General features: G+C 47.1%; 1 protein-coding gene across 7 annotated transcripts in view; it reads left to right on the top strand.

Moving 5' to 3' along the window:
• The window catches only part of LOC135377519 (nucleolysin TIAR-like), a 231,867-nt gene that overhangs the window by 137,186 nt on the left and 73,906 nt on the right, over nucleotides 1-20,775 (top strand). The window contains exon 1 of one of the 7 annotated variants that reach the window (XM_064609994.1): nucleotides 20,262-20,583. The exons of the other annotated variants lie outside the window; for them this stretch is intronic. Within the exon in view, the coding sequence (XP_064466064.1) occupies nucleotides 20,437-20,583 (147 nt within the window). The 5' untranslated portion in view covers nucleotides 20,262-20,436. Of the gene's footprint in view, nucleotides 1-20,261; nucleotides 20,584-20,775 lie in introns of those variants that run through there. 7 annotated transcript variants of the gene reach the window in all.

The raw sequence follows: 20,775 nt of genomic DNA, 5'->3' as shown, positions 1-20,775 counted from the left end.
CTTCTAGATATCAGGAATAAATCGAATAAGAAACGGGTGACCGACTATTCCTCTCAGCGTGTGTTTGCTGCGAGGGTTTCGTTCCAATGGAGAAATGCGACACCCCGGTGTTCCGTAAACTTTTGTCTCAAGCTGTACCACTAGCGTTGTTGCGACTGAGCCTTTCATTTTTCTTTTTTTTTCCCCCGATGCCCCTGCACGCTTAGTTAGATGTGTTTTTATGCGCCGTAATTGAGAGTGGGCGCCCCGTAATCTTCTGGTCGCTGTCTAATTTTTGAAAGTGGTTCGCTTGACTACGCATTCGTTTTCCTCCGTATGACGACTTGTAATGCTCGGGGCATTCGGTTCGAGCACTTCTGTGCGCGCTGAAACGAGGGATTCCATCTAATGGGCCGCTCTTAATAAGCTCTATAAAGTATTCACAAGAATTCGTTTCCTGTTCGTTGTTTTCTTCACAGCGAGCGTCTGGTTTTGGTAATGCGAAAAACACTTATTTCTTTTCATTTGCAGTCATTGGTTTCTCTACTGGTATCGTTTGAATGCTTCCCTTCTTATGTTTCCAAAGGCGATCTGCGACATTGCTCACTGCCTTATATATTCGTATGAAACGGTGTTTGTCCGAGGATGTTTCTTCCCGAGGCTAATCTTTAAGTTTGGGAACGACGCGTTGTGAACGAGAGTTAATATGGTTATTATCGATTTAATAATTCGGGGTCTGTATATAGTGTGTATGTGTGTGTGTATATAGTTTGTCTGTCTGTGTATAGTGTGTAGTGTAGGGTGTTGGGCCCGTGGAGTCCAAAGTCAACCTCGGAGGTTTCCACTGGTAATCAAATTCAGATCTTTCGAAGTTCTCCACATGGAAAATACTAAAATAAAACACTACTCGGTCCTCGAAAGTGTCGGAGCGAAATGCGTAAATACATAATGCGTTGCGTATTCCTATCGCGCAGTGTGAAGAAAACGTGTTTAAAAAAAAAACGTTTTGAGCCGTGGCAGGGCAAATTATGTCAGATAGACGCTAATGTATCGTTGAAGATGCTCGAAGATATAAACATAAAGTCCTGTGTTTTCCCGTTCTGAGTGTGTCCGGGATATGTATGGCACACAATGATGGTGTGTTAAACGCACCCGCTTGAAATGCTGCGCATTAATGGACCAGTTCTAAAGGCGGATGACCCGCAAGGGTGAGGTGAAAGCCTTTGGGCAAGTGGATTTGTGGAGCTGCGATTTTGGACCATCCCAATGGCAGATCTGCCGTTTGCGGCCGGAAATGTTCTTCTGGTGTGAACAGGGAGGGGCATTAACAGGAAGGCATTCGGGCCACGTCGCGGCAGTCTCTGTTCCGGCACGAGGTGGTGCACAGTGTACCACATAGATTAGCGGGTGATTCACGGGCGGGCCTTGTCTGGTCGTCCGATACGGGCTCTTCCCGCGTACTTCGTTACGATAAGGTGGTTCTGCGTTCCGGAATGGCCGTGATAGGAGGCCCGACTTTCCGACAACGGCGACTGATCCCCTCGGGCATCCGACGTCTATTGTGTCCTGCCTCCGACCTGTCTTCAACAAATGCGCGCAAGGGCGGCATAACGCCCGTTGATATTGTCTCGTTTGTTAACTTTGCGTTTTCATTACTATTATTATTATTCGCCGATATTCCACCTATTATATAACAGTATATCTTTAAGTACGTCGAAGGGGGAAATAAAACAAAAAATACATACTATCAAGGAGCCCGCGACGAGGGAATCAGAAACGTAATATATAAAATAATAACGTAGTAATAAATATAAAACGTAATATTAAAAAAAAAGGAACTCTTGCACGAAAGTTCTCGTTCGAATAAACCTTACTTGCTCCTAACCATTTTAATATTGGAACAGCGTCTATATAGTTGCATGTAAGTATGGAGTGTGTATTAGCTCGTCTCGCCTTGTTATTACTCTTGAACTCGTTTAAATGGATAGTCAACTCGTTTTGTACATATCTGGCGTTTTTTTTTATTTTTTTATCAGTGTTAGCGCCGCGAAGTAACTGTTGCAGGCAGGCAAAAGTAGCAGGAAGAGTGGGTTAGTACGCGTGCTGGGCCGACTTCAGGGGGAACTGGCGACATTTCCTTGCCGGGTTCGAACCCTCTTCACCTCCCAGTCTCTGCTTGGAAAGCGATCATCCGATCCACTACGCCACACGAGCTGCCATCTAATTTGGTTGATTGTGGATTGAAGAGTTTTGTAGTTCCATTTCATTAGCAGGCAAACGCAGGAAGTGATGGTTTACTTTGATTGTGCTTAACGGCTACATGGACGGCTGTGACTTCCGCCTGCCAGCATGACTTAGCAGTGTACACAATTACGAAGACTGCGCAAAAAGTTTGACGCTGGCTTAATGAGCGAACGACGATTTGCCTGAGGGTCTCTCTCTTTCTCTCTCACTCACTCACTCACTTTTTTTCTTCTTTTTTCGTTTGGCTTTCTTGTCCGTGTTTCCGAATGTTCACGGAACAGGCAGTGCCGTAAAAAGGGACTTTATGGGTTCTGCCATGTCGAGGCTAAGCTCTATTTCGTCGTCTTCCTGCGTTTTTTTTTTTTTTTTTCCTCCCGGGATAGCGAAAAAAAGTGAAGATTGTGGTTCGGTCCTCGCCCACTCAACACTCTGCAAACAGACCGCACTGTGTTGTCACCTATTTAGGCAAACAGTTCCTCATAGTTGCACAGTCTCGCCGCAGTTTACATTGGCCAGTCGTGGAACGACGTCGAAGCTTGTGATCGCTCGGTGAATGTGGTCCGCCATTTCGTGGCTTTCCGACAACTCGTCGGTGACCTAGCTTCCATACGGTATTACTCGAAAAGATAATTCTAAGAGATAAAAAGTTATTTTATGAAATATGAGCTAATTTAAAAGGTAAAAAGTTAATTTGAAAAGATAATTCTTTCTTTGGCGGAGACTTTGGTCAGGATTTTAGCGTAGCGTCATTTAAAACTGTGGCATAGTTCACGAAATAAGTGGTGGCGAAAAGCTAGTTATGTGTAGTTGATATTATCCAGGGGAAACTTGAACTGAACTCCGAAATTGCGTCCAGGACACTGCATTCAACGATTGGTTTCAAAACAGTAATCATTCAGCTGTTTTTATTTTACTGTAGTTTATATAATAATTACTTGGCCCTAAAGATGCGTTTGACTAGCGGTTACTCCCATTTTTAAACAGTAGCTGAGCGATAGTTGATGCCCATCCTCACACGCCTTGCCGATTGTTTAGCCGTCGATATTTCGGCAGTCGATCCATCGCAACAAAATGTCGTCCTCGCATCAGTTATCTTTGAACGCGAGGCGAGCCCGTCGATGCATCGTGGGGATCGTAAGTTTTGCAGTTTGTTCGTAGCGCCAGGTGCACTGTATAGCGTCAACGATTGGGTAAACAGTGGTCTGGATATAGACACACGCCCCTGCAACAATCCTGGAAGTATTTTTGGATCGCAACGATACGACGTGTTTCAGTGCTATTTCTCCCCTAGAACTGTATTTCTTTTCACAACGTGTTTTTAAATACACGTAAAATCGTCGCACAAGGTTTTGGGCAGGTGTACGTTGTCGTTACTCTGTTGTCTCATCGGCTTCTCGCGTTTTCCTGGCGGTAAAAATTGCCGACTTTGGCGCTGCCTTTCCGTTGTTGGCTGTTGGAAACGCTCTGAACCCGGAAAACTCTGCGAATCAATCATGTGGCGTCGTTAACGATCCTTAGACAAGCTTGCTGTCACCGACCAAGTTTTTAATAGACTCCAGCGCCGCGTTGCTTTTAATTAATTCGCGTTACGTTGTCTGCTTTTCTTTTTCCGCCGGCATTCATAAAACGGTTATTCTGGCTTTGTATGTATGTATAACTTCCTCTCGAGGGAAGATCAGTCAAGCGAGGACGTGTTTTAAAGTTGACGGCAAGTCTTCCCCGTCTTGGCTAATTACTTGGGGTGACGAGCAACTCTGGCGATGTTCCCCGCATGAGACGCTCCGCGCCGCCTGTGGCTCGCAGTATCACAGGTAGTGGAGCCACTCGATATAGCTGCTCAGGATATTACACAATTTTCCGCGTTGCGTAGCAGAGTTTTTGGAGGGAAGTTGTCTTTGAACTTCGCTTCGCTTCCATCGGGAGTACTTTCTGTGTCCCTCGGCTGTCTTGCGCTTTTCTTTATCTTTATTTAGACGGTATTTAGCTAGATGCCTGCAAAAAGTCACGCGTAGTTTGTTTGTCGGGAGGGAACAAGTTTCGTTGTTACATGATGGCTAGGGTTCCGGGTTTTCGGAGTTTATTTCTGGGCGTTACCGGAGGATGTTTTTCGGATTTGTTTTTTTTTTTTTTTTTTTTTTCAAAAACGGAGTTTTTCGGAGTGTATGATTTACAGCCCAGTTAATATCCGAAATTCGGAGAAAACTTGACGACGCACGCACAGTTGTGCTGCGAAAATGCGGTTGTCACATTTATTGCTTCAACAGCAAAGAGACACAAGTTTAACAATACATTTCGTGCGACACACACTGAGGTGTTCCGCAATTCCAAATGCGCCCTTTCCGTGTGCAGTGCTCACTGTTATGCGTGCTCGTGAACGCGGGACGATGTGAACTCCTCGAAATCAGGGTACTCCTTGACGTAGTCGCAGGGCAGCTTTGGCTTGCGTCGTATCTTGTCGTCAGCACTGCAACTAGTTGCCCTTTCAAAAAGACCACTCCGTATGACCTCGGTTCGATGCTTATTTTAGTGCTTAGGTCACGTGTAGGACAATGAAATCGGGAAACACTCTGGGGGGAAACCCGGGCGGTGAATCCTCAAGTGGTCGAGATGACCGCCGAAGAAAACGCTAGGTCACGGAAACCATTATTATGTTGCGGTGGGGAGCTATCCGAGGTCAGAACAAACCCAGGACACAAAAGGAGGCCAAGAACAATTATCCGGTTATCAGGGAAAACATCTGTCAACCGGAGTTTTTCGTATTAATCCGAATTGCTTAAAATTTTACCGGAGTACGTTTTTCGGATAAATCCGAAAAGCCGGATTCATAATGTTAGCTCTAATTTAACATACGAAGCAAAAGCGAAACAATTTTATTGTGTCACAGTGGCGTCACATAGGTGTACAGGGCTAAAGAGGACGCAGAATGACAGGACGACGGGCAGCACACGAGCGAACAACCGTACATTCTCTCTCTCTCTCTCTCTCTCTCTCTCTCTCTCTCTCTCCGTTTCGTTCACATACAGTATACAGTGCACAGGTATACAGGGTGTCCAGGCTAACGTGCACCGGGAAAGAACACGGTGAAAACATAGGCGAATGAAAACTGTAGAATATTGCGCCACATAGCGTGTTCCAACCGCCTGTATTTTTTCATAGTTTCCGATTAATTAATTCGCTAACTTATTAATTGTTCGTCTTCGAACGGCGATGTGTATTAGAAAGCTGTAGAGCTTGTGGAGAAACACCCATCTCAATTGTTTCCTACAGCGTACGCCTTGTGTGGTGTTTTTCTCCTTTTCCCGCGAAACCCGAAAGTGTGACACGAGACGAGCGCCGTCTCGATTTCAGAGCTTTCAAGCGTACAGCAAAAGAACTACATCCGTTATCTGCCAAGAGGCGAGCTTCAGGTGCGACGCTTCCCAAGCAGCACAATATACTGAAAGTCCAGTGCAATAGGCGTGGGCGGGGTAGGTGGAAGGCCTTGAACAGACTCTTGAAACTAAAGAACAATGATGAGACACTTACCGTCCACCCCTATTACACTCGACTTTCAGTACATTGTGCTGCTTGGGACATAAGCTCTGAAATCGAGGTGCTCGCGCTGGTGCGCTAGCCTCCTGCCACGTGATACACTTTCGGGTTTCGTGAGGCCGCGAAAAAAAAAAAAAAAAAACTCCCTGCAAGGCGTACGCTGTAGGAAACAATTTCGATAGCACGTATGTGCCTAATACAGAGTTCGCACAGGGCCTTGAAGACCCTGGAACATGAAAGTCCATATTTGAAGGGCTTGGAAGCCCATCACTTTGGAGCCGCCCTTGAATTTTGGGAGTATTTCCTCACGCGGGGGGGGGGGGGGGTCATTTAACGAACAACACCACGGCTTGAACTACCCCACTGTCCCCTCCACTTGCTTCCCAAACTAGTCGTTCCATGCGTGTTTTGATCTACCAGACCAAATGTAGACTTGCTCCCCTGTCTGGCCACCCTGGGATCTCTGAGCGCGTCTAGTTCTGCCCGATAGCGTAGCCACTGTACTGATAGCATTTCTTGTCAACGTCGTCTGACAACCCTTCATTCAAACGTCTACATGTATGCCCACCTGCGTCCGCGTATTAACCATGCACTTTTTGTGTAATGCTACCTGACCTTATTGGGAGTTGTCATATTGTTGTAACGTGAGCGTTAAGTAAGTTAAAAACGGCCTTCGAAAAACTACTGCAAGGTGGATACAACGCGTTGTAACAGTTATTTCGCTTCGATATTTTGTGTAATTATTTCGGAACAATCTTGTCTGCGTAGCTGTAGCAGTAGAGTGCACATCACACACCTTTGCGCCCAGAGATATTGCCCTCAAAACTATACGCCGTAAAATTGTCCTTGCGCCTTCAAAAAAAAAATAAAAATTACCATAAACCTGTACTGAAGTCGTCTGTCTTCCAACCTCCTAGTTACACCTCACATCGAATAGATAATCGTCAGAAAGATAGGATTCCATCGCTCTCTTCTGTGGATGATCAATTATCTTTCCCGGGATGAGTCTTCCTGGTATGAGTTTAGTGTGGTATGAGTTGTCTTGGTGTGGAGCTGGGTGGTCGCCACCACACATAAACTCTAGGGAATAGTGTCGTGCAGGTTAACGTGGGTTTCTGGTCTCAAGCGCTGTCACTAAGGGACTGCTTGCCAATTGCTCTTTCGGCGCCTAGCCTTATAGCTATGGGTGGTGTCACCAAGTTAATGGCATTGGTATTAACTACCCACAAATATTTTACCTATCTTTCGTTTGATTTCTATGTCTGCAGCGCGCCTTGTTCGCTGTACGTTCTAGTTGGTTGAATATAATTTTTCTTTCTTTGCAGGTAAGCTGCTGAACTTCGAAGGCTTTGTCGAGAAATTGGCAATACGTAAGAGTTGTGCCGATTACCTACGATCCAGCATGCAATTTACGACATTTCGAATGTGGGACTTGGTTTGCGTGCATGTGTATAAGCATGAAGCACGTAGAGAAGAAAGGAACCGACAACCCGAGTCCCTTCGTATTTAAAGTGTTCAAGTGAGGGTTCCTTTCTGTTTTGGCGAGCTTTAAATTATGGACACTTGCGTGTGCGTAGCTCTCGTGGAAATATTGGACCTGAATAATTATTCTCGAGCTTATTACTATTTATCATTCATCATGAATAGAGCGCCTTTAATTAAACCGAGAGGAGGACGGTCGTGCGCTACTCATTCGCGATGACTTATTCAGATTGCCTTATTGCTGCAGAATTAATGCTCATGGAAATTGCATACCTCCGGTAGGACACGAACTGGAATGCATTCTTTGATACATCGCGCGCCGGGAATACTTGAAACAATTTTTCCTCATACGTTGCTCGATTTCCTAAGTAGTTTCTTCCACTCGAAAAAAAAACGTCGCAGCCGTGACGGTTACCGCGTTTGTGAACCCTACATTGGAAAGCGCCGATATGATGCCACTACAAGAAGTCATACTGCCCACTGCTCGCCGTATCCACTCGCTTTATTGATGGCGCTGTGACTCTGCCTAATTCTCCGAGCGATTTCCGGCATAAACTTCCGGCTTGGGGCAGTGTCCAGAATAGTGCTCGTTAAATCTGTTTTACCTCTCGAAGCCGGTGTTTTTGTGCATGCTGTGCGCTCGAGGCTGTAGTGCGGGCTCCTGTGCACCGCAGAGAGACGTCATGAGCAAGGAATCGATAGAAAACGCTCTTCGACTTGTTCGTTCCATCTTTATGACCATCTCTCTCTCTCTCTCTCTCTCTCTCTCTCTCTCTCTGTGTTCACATCCGCCTATCGGTGTGGAGCCAGGCACCGGTTTGAGCGTTGCCGCATTCCAAGGTTACTTGTCTCTGGGAGGACATTACGCGGTTTGCGATGGACCACTTTCCGCACGCAACCGAACAATCTCTCGCATCCACCAATCGCTGCGGAGTCCCGCGTGCGTTCTTCAGGGAGTTTGGTGGTTATTCCGGTAGGCAAAGAAGGGATCCGATAAAAAAACACAACGAGGGCGGTCTCCGGCTTCGCTCTCTACAAATCGCGCCGGTCTGGCATCGATCGATCAAATTTCGAATTCCTTCGTACCGTGCCTGGCTGCACCCTGACTTGATTCTGAATATAATCTTTCCGAGTCTTTGTTTTTCCCTCTTTATTGTTCTTTCTCTCCCTCCCCCCCCCCCTTATATACACACACGTACTACGCTTTCATGTGTGCATGTTGTGTAAGGACAAAGAGAAGCTGCTCCGCGAGACGGCGGGGGCATCGATTGGCGCCACTTTTCTCTACTTTTGTCGTTTCAGCCATATTCTTGTCCACTTCTTCCGATCCTAAGCGATGAGGTGGAAGGGATAAGTTGAGGGAGATATATGGCAAGATTCACTCCGGGAAGGAAGGCACTCTTCCCGAGTTTATTATTGTTCTTTTTCCTTTTTTTGCTCGCTTGTTTGATTCACCTACATTTCCTTTCCGACTTCTTGGTGGGGGGGAATATTATGCTTGCACCTGGCGCTATCCGCTTTCGTTATGTCGGAGCCAGCCGAGCCTGTGCTTTCGATTTTTCCGGGATACAAAAAGGAAGCGAGTTGAGAGTGGAATGTTAAAGTCCGCCGTCAAAGAACTCTGTTCACATAAGCAGCGCACGTCGCAAAGCGCCATCCCTTTTTTTAGATGGTCGTGGCGGACGATATGGATCGTTTTGGCGTCCGCGCACCTTTCTCCTAATTTTCGTTAATGATGGCATTGACGATGGCCGCGAAAAATGCGTCCGTGCGGCGAAACACTTGGGAGGCTCTCTGGGATTGAGGCCGTGATGAACTTGATGAAACCTTCATGAACTAAAGACCTTGCCCATTGTAGTGGGAAAATTTTTGTGCCCATATACTGTCTTCTCTTTGCTTCTATTGCTTCTGATAACCGTTTAAAGACTTTCTTTTGTGTGGGGTTCACTAATGAGTTTTTCCCGCGTATATCAGCTCTGTCACACAGGAAGTAACATTGAGCAGGTGAACTACCATAATGGCCACTTGGAAGTTCTCCCATTCTCTGTTTTAATTCGCGATGACTTGGAAGCTCGCGACGTCAAAGACTGAGACCAGTTAAACCCGAGACGAGCGCCGATTTCTTTCCCTTGTTTCTCACCTTTTTATCTGTGACACGGCTTACACGGGTGATTGTTCTGCAATTCTGCCCGATGTCCTTGAGGAATCGCAGTACCAGAAATACTGTAATTCGCTACAAAACATGTTCGACTCACTAAATTTTATATAATTCGGCAACTTTCCTTACTGATGTATGAAGGGTGACAACCTCACTCACGTAATGTGGTAAAGGCAACTGCCCCTCACTTGAACAGCTGACTAGCGGGCGATACTGTGAACCAATCGGCGATCGCGGGCGGTGTAGCGTCAGCGCAAGGTCACAAGCTGGTACTGCTCTCCACCACCGTTGCGCACGGTCGCCTTTTGCGGCGTACTTTAAATTCAATTTCTGCGATAATTATGACTTTGTGGGGGGGAATTACTTCTCATGGTGCATTTTACTGGCCTACTTAACAATTTTATAGAAAGAAAACAGGGTGTTAAAATTACTTTTGTGCTGCTTTAATGAATCCCTAGTTTCTTATTGCCATTCTCGGTCATTAGTCCAACAACAACTTTATTGGAGATAAAGTTTTTGTTTGTTTTGTTATTCAAAGTACTCTTTTTGTCATATGCAATGTCAAACCCAGTGACGGCTGTCCCGTTTATGTCCATAACATCGCCCTTTTTTTTTTTTTCCTTTCCTACCTACATGTGTCCTGCTTCTCTCACATAGTTCTAGCACCTGGCAGATGTACCGTAGACGTAGTGGGGTATTTCCTCTGCTGTGCGAGCAGGGATCCTCAGAGGACCGGAGAAAGCGGTTGTGTAAATTTGCGCCTACTTTCTGCACTGTGGCAAATATTTCATGGGCGCGCGACATTTGATTGCGTCGCGATTCGATTAAGCCTGAATCCGAAACAAGTTCTTGCGCTAACTCAGCAGGACAACATTGACTGATTACGTTTCTGATTACGGAGGCGCTCCCTCCTATTGGTGGCAGAGCCTCAGGACTCTCCACGGTCGTCCACACACAGTGCAGCTAGGCGGGATACAGCTCAGTTTAAACGTTGGTTTAGGCTCTGTAGCGAGCCGTTGGTGTTCAACTGGGAATCGCACGGGGAGCATTAATCTGGCGCTATCCTCTTGCACGCTTTGAGCCTTGGAGTCTTTGGACGTATTCTTTAGGAGAAGCAGATGATCAGGCGGCTTGATACCGCTAGTGGTTTACACTAGTGTGCTGCGGATTCATTTGGCTCATCTGAAGGTTTTGTAACGTGCGGTCAAAGCTGAGTGGGTGGCACACACTGCTTAGGTATCCTGGCGGAAGACGTTAGACCTCAGCGGGCAGCGTTATACCAGTCGGCCGGAAAGTGCACTCTAGATTCCCAAACATTCTTACAACGCAATTTTTCCATTGCGATTTCGTGTTTTTCCTTACTGTAAGGAAAACCACGACATCGCAATACTTTCACACGTAAAACTAACTCGCAGTCGCGCTCGGGGTAGTGCATAGTTCGGGTTTCATCTCATTTGCATAGAGAAATTTAGCAATTTATATCTCAAAGTACGTTCGCTTCTCAATTTCTCAGGGTGTTCAACAAGGACGATGGATTTGAATAATGACTGGCTCCAATTCTGCTACTTCGCATTTCCCAGAAAACATATAATAAGTTAATAATGTTGATAATGTTATAATGTTAATCTAATAAGTTAATGAATGTTGAGCTAAGTAGTCGTCCAGCAGTTACAAACGCTTTCCCGCAGGACGTCCGCCCGGCCGCATATCCCGCCTGCACAAATGGCGTCTTTGCTGTTGTCGCAGCTTATTTATAAGAAATCTAACGAATAAAAATACAACCCGTATAGCGAAATCACGAGAAGCTTCACTTGCAGCGAGAGAAAAAAAAAAAACCTCCAGTCCATGCCATAGTCTGCAGCTGTTTTTTGCTTCTCAAGTTCGCGGTGAAGAAATCTGAGCACTTGGTGCTGTTGTGTGTTTGATGAAACATTGAATGCATACCCCAAACAAAAGCAATTGGATGTAAATGTCAACCTGTGTCAGAACCTTCAACAGTACGGTTCAAAAAATATTTGAACCTTTCTTGAATTCTGGTCTTTGGGGTGCTTCAAACCCTTGAATTCTGGGGAAACGTTTCTGTACGAACCCTGCATACTTTACTTCATGATCATCAGTCACATCTTTGCTGTTGTTGCGCCAGCAGAAATCAAATCAAATCCTCAGTGATATCGGTTGTCCTCCTCCCGTCGTAGCGCTCTGCCTATTGGTGTTCCTCGCCTAAGATCGCTAGCGAAGCTGACTCGGCTTACGTGTCTTTTCTGAAGGCAACAACCCGAGAATGCGAGATATAACGGGAATATGAGATGTCTCAAGATGTCAAGATGCGGGCTCTCCTTTTAAGTATGTCAAAGGCCGTTCGAATATAACCTGAACAGGGAATGCTCAATGTCTCGAACACCGCGTTTGCCCGTGAAAGTACAACCAATCCCTCTTTCTTCCAGCATGCAATATATTGTCTGACTCCCTGTTTGTTTGCCAGGTACAGTATGTTGAAAGTAGCATGACGCACGGTCCGTCCCTACGCACCTGAGCTTTCGGAAAGGGACTTCGAGATGGTTGGGCGACAATGGGACCCGGGTGTCGCGACGTAGCCGTTATCGGCGCTTCGCGCACGGCGAGTTTCCCGTTGCGGAACGGAACATCGAGCGCTCATAAACGATTTTCTCGTGCATCATTCTAATGCAGCTCAAGGGATCTCTGCACTAAGCCTTGTTTTCCTCCTATGGAAAAACCCATCGTTTTCATATTTAATTTCAGCAGCATTCTTTGGCGATCGAATAACCTGTTCCTATTAGTATGCCGCTTCCATCTGTCTTGTACGCTGATGTGCGAAGAAACGTGTTTTGTATTGCGCGTGTATGACCCCAGCATCTGCTAACGAGGGAAGCTGCAACGGGTTTCGAAATATATCGTGTTTATCGTTAATGTCAAGTGAGAGTTCGGAGGATGAGAACAGATGATGAGAAGGGAGCGATGAGTGTACTGGAAACCTTGCCGGAAATTGAATTATGGCAGTGATGGTGCATTCAAATGCCTCATCCGTTATAACCTTACCGGAAAGTTTTTGTCTCCATTTCCGGAATCAGCCATATTTGTCATGTACAGTTCTCCAGGAAGCTGGATTATTTAAGCGGTAGAATGACTGATTATGATACTTCAGACAGACTTCCGTGTCTTGCCATCGAGTGGACAGTCAGGGCAGAGCTTCACAAAAATAAAACACATAAAAAAAATACCGGGGAATGAGTGGGAGTAGAAAACCGCACTCGAAAAGCAGTTCCTAATCATAACCTTGCCAAGCCAGCTTAACAAAAAGTAACATCGCCGTTCCTACTCTGTATTCCCGGTGCCTTTCATTTTTCTTCCGGGTAGCACACAAGTGAGGGAAGAATGCTATTTATATTAATGCTCGTAAGTTCCATTGTTCTTGCTCCGCCAGCGTAGGGTTGATGAAGTTCTCTTAAATGAAAATTTGGATGGTGTAGCACAGAGGAATCGGCGGGGCCCCGGGCCTCTTCTCTGGAAGAAATCGTGCGCAGGCGTTTGATTTAAACAAACGACCCCATTCATTGTTTCAACTTTCGCCAGCCGCTTCCGTTGTCTCTTCTCACTGCTGTGGGTAGTTTCTCTTTCCACAGTCTCTCTCTCCATCCTTCGTTGCTCGTCGTTTTTGTCTCTCCTCAGAAGCGAATAATAAATAATGAGCGCAGCAGGAGTTTGTGCGGCGGGGCAGCCAGGCGCTGAAAATGACGGGATACATATACGTTGGCGATGTGTTTGTGTTTAAGGAAGCTGGAGAAGAGCGCTGCTTGGGAAGAGAGAGAGAGAGAGAGAGCCGTGGCACAGAGTACTGCGCTATGAAGGATCGATCTTTGTAACGATATACACTGGGTGTCGGGGGCTATGGAAACACTGGCATGCAGTTGAAACCGTGTGTTCGATGTGCCCCTTTTTTACGTCTGACGCATTTTTTTGACGCCCTTGTATCCGGAGTAGAAGAGTATTGAAATTGTTGCAGCGGAGATATATGGAGGTTGAATCCGCCCGCCTTGCCTGATCGATTAACATTTCCGAGACTCCGTTCCGCGCTGTCGTTGCGTGGGTATTTTGTCGAAGGTGTGCTATAATATGTGAAGTTGATTATGTTAGTAGTAAGTCGCGATATTTGGTATCGTACAGTAGGTTTGAGCGTCCTCATGGAATGCTGTCAATGACGGAGTACGGAATTCCTGTGGGATCAGGATTTGGGATTCGCTCGACCGTTAAAAAAAAAAACTACTGAAAAGCATTTTGTATAAAAATACTTTTCTTTCTCACTTCCAATGCTGCAGCGCAGAACGGATTGCATAAATTAATATGCGCTTCGTAATGGCGCTCCTAGCAGCTCTTGTGGTCACTGACTGCTCCCGAAGTCTGCCGTGACTTCGGCTTTCTGAGTAACACTGGTTGACTTCGGCTTTCTGAGTAACACTGGTCGTGCCAGTAGCTATATAGCAAAGACCGGTTCGCACGTAGGCTTATTGTTACGCACGCTAGCATTGCGAGTGTCATTTGAGTGCAACGGCATCGTCTGCTCCGACATCTTCCCATCGTAGCAATGGACATTTGTACAAACGACCGTGCAGTAGACACCCTTTGTCAATAAATAACCGATCCCGTTTCATTGAACGATGCGTTTCGCGCTTGTCGCTATCCTCACGCTCGCGAACGACCGTCTCACCATTTCCGTCCTCCTCCGTATCGCCATAACAGCTACTCCGCCCAGCAGCTTATTCGTAACACATCCCCGCATTCTGCATAAAACTCGTCCGTCTGCACACGGGGCGTCTAGGAAGGCACTCTCAAATTAGCCATTGTGCTGTTGTCGCAGGATGGCATAGTAGGCCTGTCTCTCCTGGGATGCCTTTCTTCCCCGGTCCTTCCCGTATTTCAGTCATCGCACGCCGAGGCCTCTTGTTTTAAGAGAATTCAACGCTGGCGTAATTGCTCATTTGCTTCCGCTGTTGTCGTCTCCTCCATCCTGTCGAATGGGTGCGACGATTGATTTTGAGCCGCCTCGTTTGGCCCGTGAATGGGCTACGGCGTAATTCGAGGGCGGCCCTTAATTGGTGAACTTTTCTCCATTAACGGGACAGTATTGTGACGGACGGTGATATTTCAATATCGGGAATGCACAGTTGGTAGCGCGTGCCCCGAATTTATTCCAGTCTGCGTGTGAGACGGAAACGACCGTCCAGCCATTTGGACCCCGCAAGCCCCACTCCGAAATGCCTCTGTCGCAGATGGTCTTCGCACTAAACGGATAGCGTGGAATTAGTGCTCGTGCAGTATTTCTTAGGGTATGTCCGCTATATATGCTTGGAAACAAAGCAATTTTCAGAAATGCGTTTCGAATACATACGCGTCCTGTAAAGCGTGCTTTGCCTGCAGTGCTTTGGAGTTACGTGTGAAGCCTACTTGTCAGTTCCCGTGGCGAAAGCTAAGTGGATGCGATGCATAGAATGCGATGTTGTTGTACGTGTAGAACAACGCGTATTAATGATATACAGAGCGAAGGTACGTGGGGCACGAGAGAACTGATGTTCTGAGGCTGGAACAACATAGAAGGGCAATCACATGCAAGGCCTCAAGTTGCCTAAGAAATTAACGATGAAAGATGAAAGTCACTGTACGTGGGGCATGTACCGACAAGAAACGAAGACGACACATAGAGATCCTGTTAAAACAACGTTGTAGGGTAAATATGTTAAAGTAGTATTTGCGTATTATGAAATCATTATATACCTCATTTATGTAGCCTGCTAGATCCACCACATCAGGGGCCGAACGCCGCGCATACAGTGACGGACGTGTGTTGTTCGATGCCTTATCCAAGAAATCTACACCGCTCTTCCTATTCTTCTTTGATTTCTTCTTTTGTGGTGTCTAAATTGTGCATCGGGGGCAGGGGTATCTGTGACTCCCCAAACTACGTGACCAAATCGTAGTTCTGGTGATTCCCAATAAATGGCGAAGCCACATATTTCGCCGCCAGTGCATATCAGTCGTTTGACTTATTCATTACTGTTTTTTTTTTTCTTCTTCTTCTTCTGCTTCGTCTTCTTGACATGCGGTTTTTGCTTCAGTGGTGCCTGCACCATCGATCACTTATTGTTGCTCCCCCTACCGGTTACTATATTGTATGCGGACACACCAGAAATGGGGATACGGAATGTCAGTGTGTTAGTCTTTTTTTCTCCGAGACGTGGACGCCATTGTGCATAAGCATTACCAGAATGACTTTCGCACAGTCTTGGTTTCTCGTAGTGCATATTTGTCATTTCCGACAGAAGAACGGCTGTTTGCCTTTTGTTTCGTTCCGTATTTTTGGACGGCGTACTCGTCAGCTTCTTTCTGTGCGAGCATTTTTCCGGCCTTTATTGAGCTCACAAATTCGAAAGTCGTGCCCTGAATTTGAGGCTTCCTTAACCTCTCGAAAAAAAGAGAAAAAGTGGTCGGTGCTTTATTGGATCGAGTGTCCTATTATGCCTTTCTAAATATTAGGCTGCACTTATTTTTTTTCTGGCGGCAATACTGCGAGGACAGTGCATTGTCTCTCGAAACGGACCGGTTCTGAGCAGTGCGCTTTAGCGTAGACTCCAGTATGCTGCGGCGCTGTGTCAAATCCACTCGCGAATATATGCGCACATGTACGTTATATGTGGAGCAATCCCACGTTTAATACCGGCAAGGGATGCGCGTGTCGCTGCTTAAAATGATAATTCATTTTTATTTCTTTGCCCGGATCTCGATGCATAGACAATGCGGACTTTGGTTCGGTGACGGTTTGAACTATAGTACGGGGAAATTTCTCTGTGGCGTGATGAGAGTGCAGACCGATTTGTATGCGATGGCACGACCAGCGGCACGCGATGCCCTGCGGCCGTCGGGACTTTATTTATGGGCGCGGCGTGCCAGCCTCGAGTCGGGGCCGGATCATGTTGTGCAGATTTGAAAGAAGCCGGGATGCGCAACTTTTCTTTCGACGACGACATGGGCCCGACTAAAGGATACGGCTCACTCTGAAAGCGTGTTATGCTCGTCCGTCACCGGGCTTAGAGTACTTTGAAAGTCGCAGTGGTGTCATTTGTGCCGCTTGATTTATGTACTGCAAGGTGCTGTCTTTCGCGAAGTGTACAGCGCGCCCTTGTTATTACGGTTATTTACATCTTGTAAGATGCTGGAATTAAGAAAGGAATCGTCCACCAATCGTTCGTGTATCGCAAAACGGGTTTCTGTTTAGCCTTCCTCTTGCACTTTCCTCTGTAAAGAAACGGCGTGAGTCGCTAAATACGCACGCCCACACCCACGCGACACGAAACGAAGCTGTATACGGCAAGAGTAGCGATTTTCGAGAGCCCCTAATTTTTGTGAATTTAATATCACGCGAAATAGTAGTAACGATGACAGAAAAATAACGGGCAGTTCAGTTTCAAGAAGTCGAAGTGACTCACTGAATTAGAATTTATTTTGGCATTTTCACTATTATAGTGCATATTTATCGTAGTTTCATAGCATTTTCATTTTCGCATGCCACGAAACACCTCTCGTCAAGATGCTGCATTAATTCATCGAATGCGCCTCGATGTGGCTTTTACAGCTCAGTGGCGTTGCCGCTTGAGACAAGTTGACTCTCCCAGATGCTGCCACTGCGGTGCTCTAGACGATCTAGAGCACATTCTTCTTCATTGCGCACACTACCAACCTTCCCGAACCGCACTCTCCGGGTATCTTAGTCAGCTGGACTCTTGTCCCTTCTGCCTATCAAAATTGCTTGGTCCCTGGCCGAATCCAACCCACCAACGGTCTCCGCTCAAAGCTCTTTTGACCTTTCTGGACACAATCGGACTTCGATCCTTATTGTGAAGGGGCTCATTGTTTCATTCCCCACATCACCCCCAGCAATGGGGTAGAGTATTGCCTGTGGCGATGAAACTCCCCACTCATCATCTGTAAATAAAGTTGTTGTTGTCATTTCTGGACACTCATTCTAACATCATTTCGTCATTCCACACTCGTTGTCAACTCTTGTCTCCCCCTTTGATGTAGAACTTTGGTTTCCAGTCTCAAACCGCTGCTAATGAAGTAATGATCGACTTGCACGTCCACACAACGTAACTCGGTACCACTGTCGTAACCACTTTAGTTTGCCCATCCATTTATCAGAACAGGAAAAAGGAACAGGTTGTCTACGCGTTTAGGAAAATCGATGGGATAAGAAAGAAAATCACGACTAATGGCAAAGCATTGAACATGTGGTTTTGTCAATGGAGCCTCGTGCGAGTAAAATGCGTGAAGCCAAGTGGATGTTGTCACTCCCGCGCGTTCAGTAATCCTACCAAGGCCTCAGCTGTAGCCGTCAGAAAGATCACTGCAGAAGAACGCACAAATGGGATTCCCTCGTGAAAATAAAATATCCTATGCATTAGTTACTTGGATTCACGGTATTCTTTTTTTTTTTAATTCTATCCGTAGTAGTTATTTGTGCCCTTATTTCAGTAGCCGTGATAGTTGCGTTTCTTTGTGCCCCTGGAGGGTACTCTGTTCCCTTTTGTTTCGCTTCGTTCCGCACGTCTAGAAGGGTCCGGAGCTACATTTTCCTACACCCGAAAGTCCCTCTGTGACTCTAATACCCCTGTCACACGGACGCTTTCGATCCGCATTGAACCAATGCTCATCGAGCTCGATGCGGATCCGGCGCTGCTACACGGACACGTTCGAGCAGGATCGAACTCCGGTACTGCTTAACCCGATCCAGTTTGTTAAACGGGACTGAAATTCTCGAGACGGATTGAAGACCGCCATTGGCATCCTCGAACTGAGCGAATTTGTAGTAGTCAACAAAAACATTACATTAATTTGCGAATGTTCCTATGCAAGCCCATGGAACTTTACGGTTTTAGTCTAGGTATGACGGGCGACTGCGTTTGCTAATTTGTTTAATCTCGACCGCTCTCGACACCGCGCCCCCCGTAAAGGCTTAGCGAACACCACAATGTGGAAGCGGATGCGGTTATTCCCGACTTTTTAGGAACGTATTTGTCGATCCTAGCGTACTCCCTCGGGGCTGTTAGCGACGCCTGCTGACAAGCCAACCTTTCAATACACATTGAGTTGGACCATGTAGCAGCATCGCGCACCGAACGCTCTTGAACGATGCGGATCGGATTCAATCCGCATTGAAAATGCCGTGTGACAGGGGTATTACTGTACTGCATCATCAAGTTTTCATTTGGACTCAGGCAGCGCACACTGTTGGTGCGAGGACGTTCCTGGAACGGCTCCTCTGTAAAGGGTGAACCGCATGGCACGAAAAACTGGCCGAAAACTGTCCGAACCGAAATCGGGACCGAACTTTTTTTTCTGTGCATCACCGCATGCTACCGAAATGCACCCCGAATTTCGGCCGAAGACTTCTGGCCTTGGGGAACATCGCCTTTCAACCATCCAGGTCAATGAGATAATCCATGTATTCATAGGGGTAGAAGTCCCACACACGGCAACAGTCAACCCAATTGCTACGTCATCGTTGCTGTGGTTCTCCTTCCGACTGGATAGCCATTGGATGTTTCTACTTTTTCGGTTGGCGTCACTTCCCATTTCGGAGGAGAAATCCGGCTTGGCCAGATCGGGCCGAATTCGGCACGGAATTCTGTCCTCCTAAAAAAGTTCGGTCCCGAAATCGGTTCGGAAAGAATTCGGACGCTTTTGGGGCCATGCGGTTCACGCTTAAGGAGAACCTGAAAAAAAATTGGTCCCGGACACACAAACCTTCGCCGTCATTGGTCCACTACCATTAGTCCACTTCACACAGGAGTGATATTGCAGGTAACCAGAGAGCCATGATAACATTAGAACGCCTGGAGACCTGGGGCCCCTTGCACGAACGTTCAGGCAGTTCCTCAGTGCTGCCCTCGGTAGCGCTTTCTGCACACGGTACTGTCCTCTGCGCTTCTCTTCCTTAGAGCACTGGCAAAGCTACCGAGGGAAGCACTGAGGAATTGCCTGAACGTTCGTGCATGCGTGCCCTGAACCGAGGAAGCTGCAATGTCCTTCATTAAGAGTGATCCTAGATTTCGGTAAATTTGGATGGGGATATTGTAGAACCTTAACTGTGACATAGATAGCAAGCTGTTCCATTACGATTATCACTTCGTATCGAGTGACTTGGAAGCTGTGCAGTCCGCTCCCGAATGTCCTATATATTCTTTGTCGTGCTTCCAGCAATAACAACTTTATTTGAATGGTGATGTCCTTCTTCCTACGGCTTTCTTATCCATTTACTGTGTACCGTTAGTTTTGTCTTGGAGATCGATCCAGAAGTGAGATTTCGTAGTTCGACTCCGTCTGTTATATGTACAACCACCAGCCATATGACGTTGGCGTACATATTAACAGCAAAACACTAAAAGGCCAGCGAGCTGGTGTGTCAACGTGGACGGTATCATTTTCTTGAGCATAAGGAGGCGGTAGGGAGAGAGACACCAAACACAACGCGGTTGTCAGTTCCTACCACCTCCTCATGTTCAAGGAAATGATACCGTCCACGTACATGTTAAATTAGTGCAAATCAAGGCGACCATCCAGTGTCTGCCGTGGAATACAGTGCTCAGCCACTGTTGCCAGAGTATGACATGTGGAGGTTGAAGCCATCTGAACCAGTGTTGAAGCGAGCTCAGTGTCCGGTGTGACTGGCGTTAGCGGCGGCGCTCGGGTCTGGAGCGAGCGGACCATCGATTGGGCGTTGTATCGGTGACGTCAGGCGCGGCGTCGGGCGGCGGCGCTGAGGCTGTCGCGGCATACTCAGTCCCGGCGTCGGCGTTCGGCTTGGCGGTCCGAGGTGATTGGCGCGCTCTCTCCCCCTCTGGGTCCCGCGCTTGAAATCCTGGCGTCGGTCGTGTGCGATCGGTTCTGCTGGTGCGCCGCCGGGCACGGTGGCATTGGTTGCGGCGGTGGCAACTTCCTCATTCTGCCCTACGTGCCCCAGGTAAGCGGTCGCCATGTTCGTTAATGTGAACGGCTGTGCCGTGCCCCTCGGACTGTCCACGACGCACGCCGCCGCCGCCGCTGCGCTCCGGGGCTGCGGCGTCGGAACCTGCGGACTCGCCGCCGCGCCTCCAGCCCCGGACATTGTGCCCCTGCTCCAGGTAATCACAGCTTGCTGCCTGCCTGCTTGCCTGCCTGCTTGTTTATCTCTTTTTTTTTCTTTTGCCCTCTGTGCAGCGTACTATGTTCTGACCTAGCTTTCAGCCGGGTTAACCTTTTCGCGTTATCATATTCAGGGTACTTTTGTCCCGAATATACATGTCCATAGTACTTTTCTTATTCACATTTTCGCA

Source organism: Ornithodoros turicata, chromosome 1 (assembly GCF_037126465.1).
Source record: "Ornithodoros turicata isolate Travis chromosome 1, ASM3712646v1, whole genome shotgun sequence".
NCBI classification, from domain to species: domain Eukaryota; kingdom Metazoa; phylum Arthropoda; class Arachnida; order Ixodida; family Argasidae; genus Ornithodoros; species Ornithodoros turicata.
Note: the sequence above shows the minus strand (reverse complement) of the source record. Positions and strands in the feature narration are given on the sequence as shown.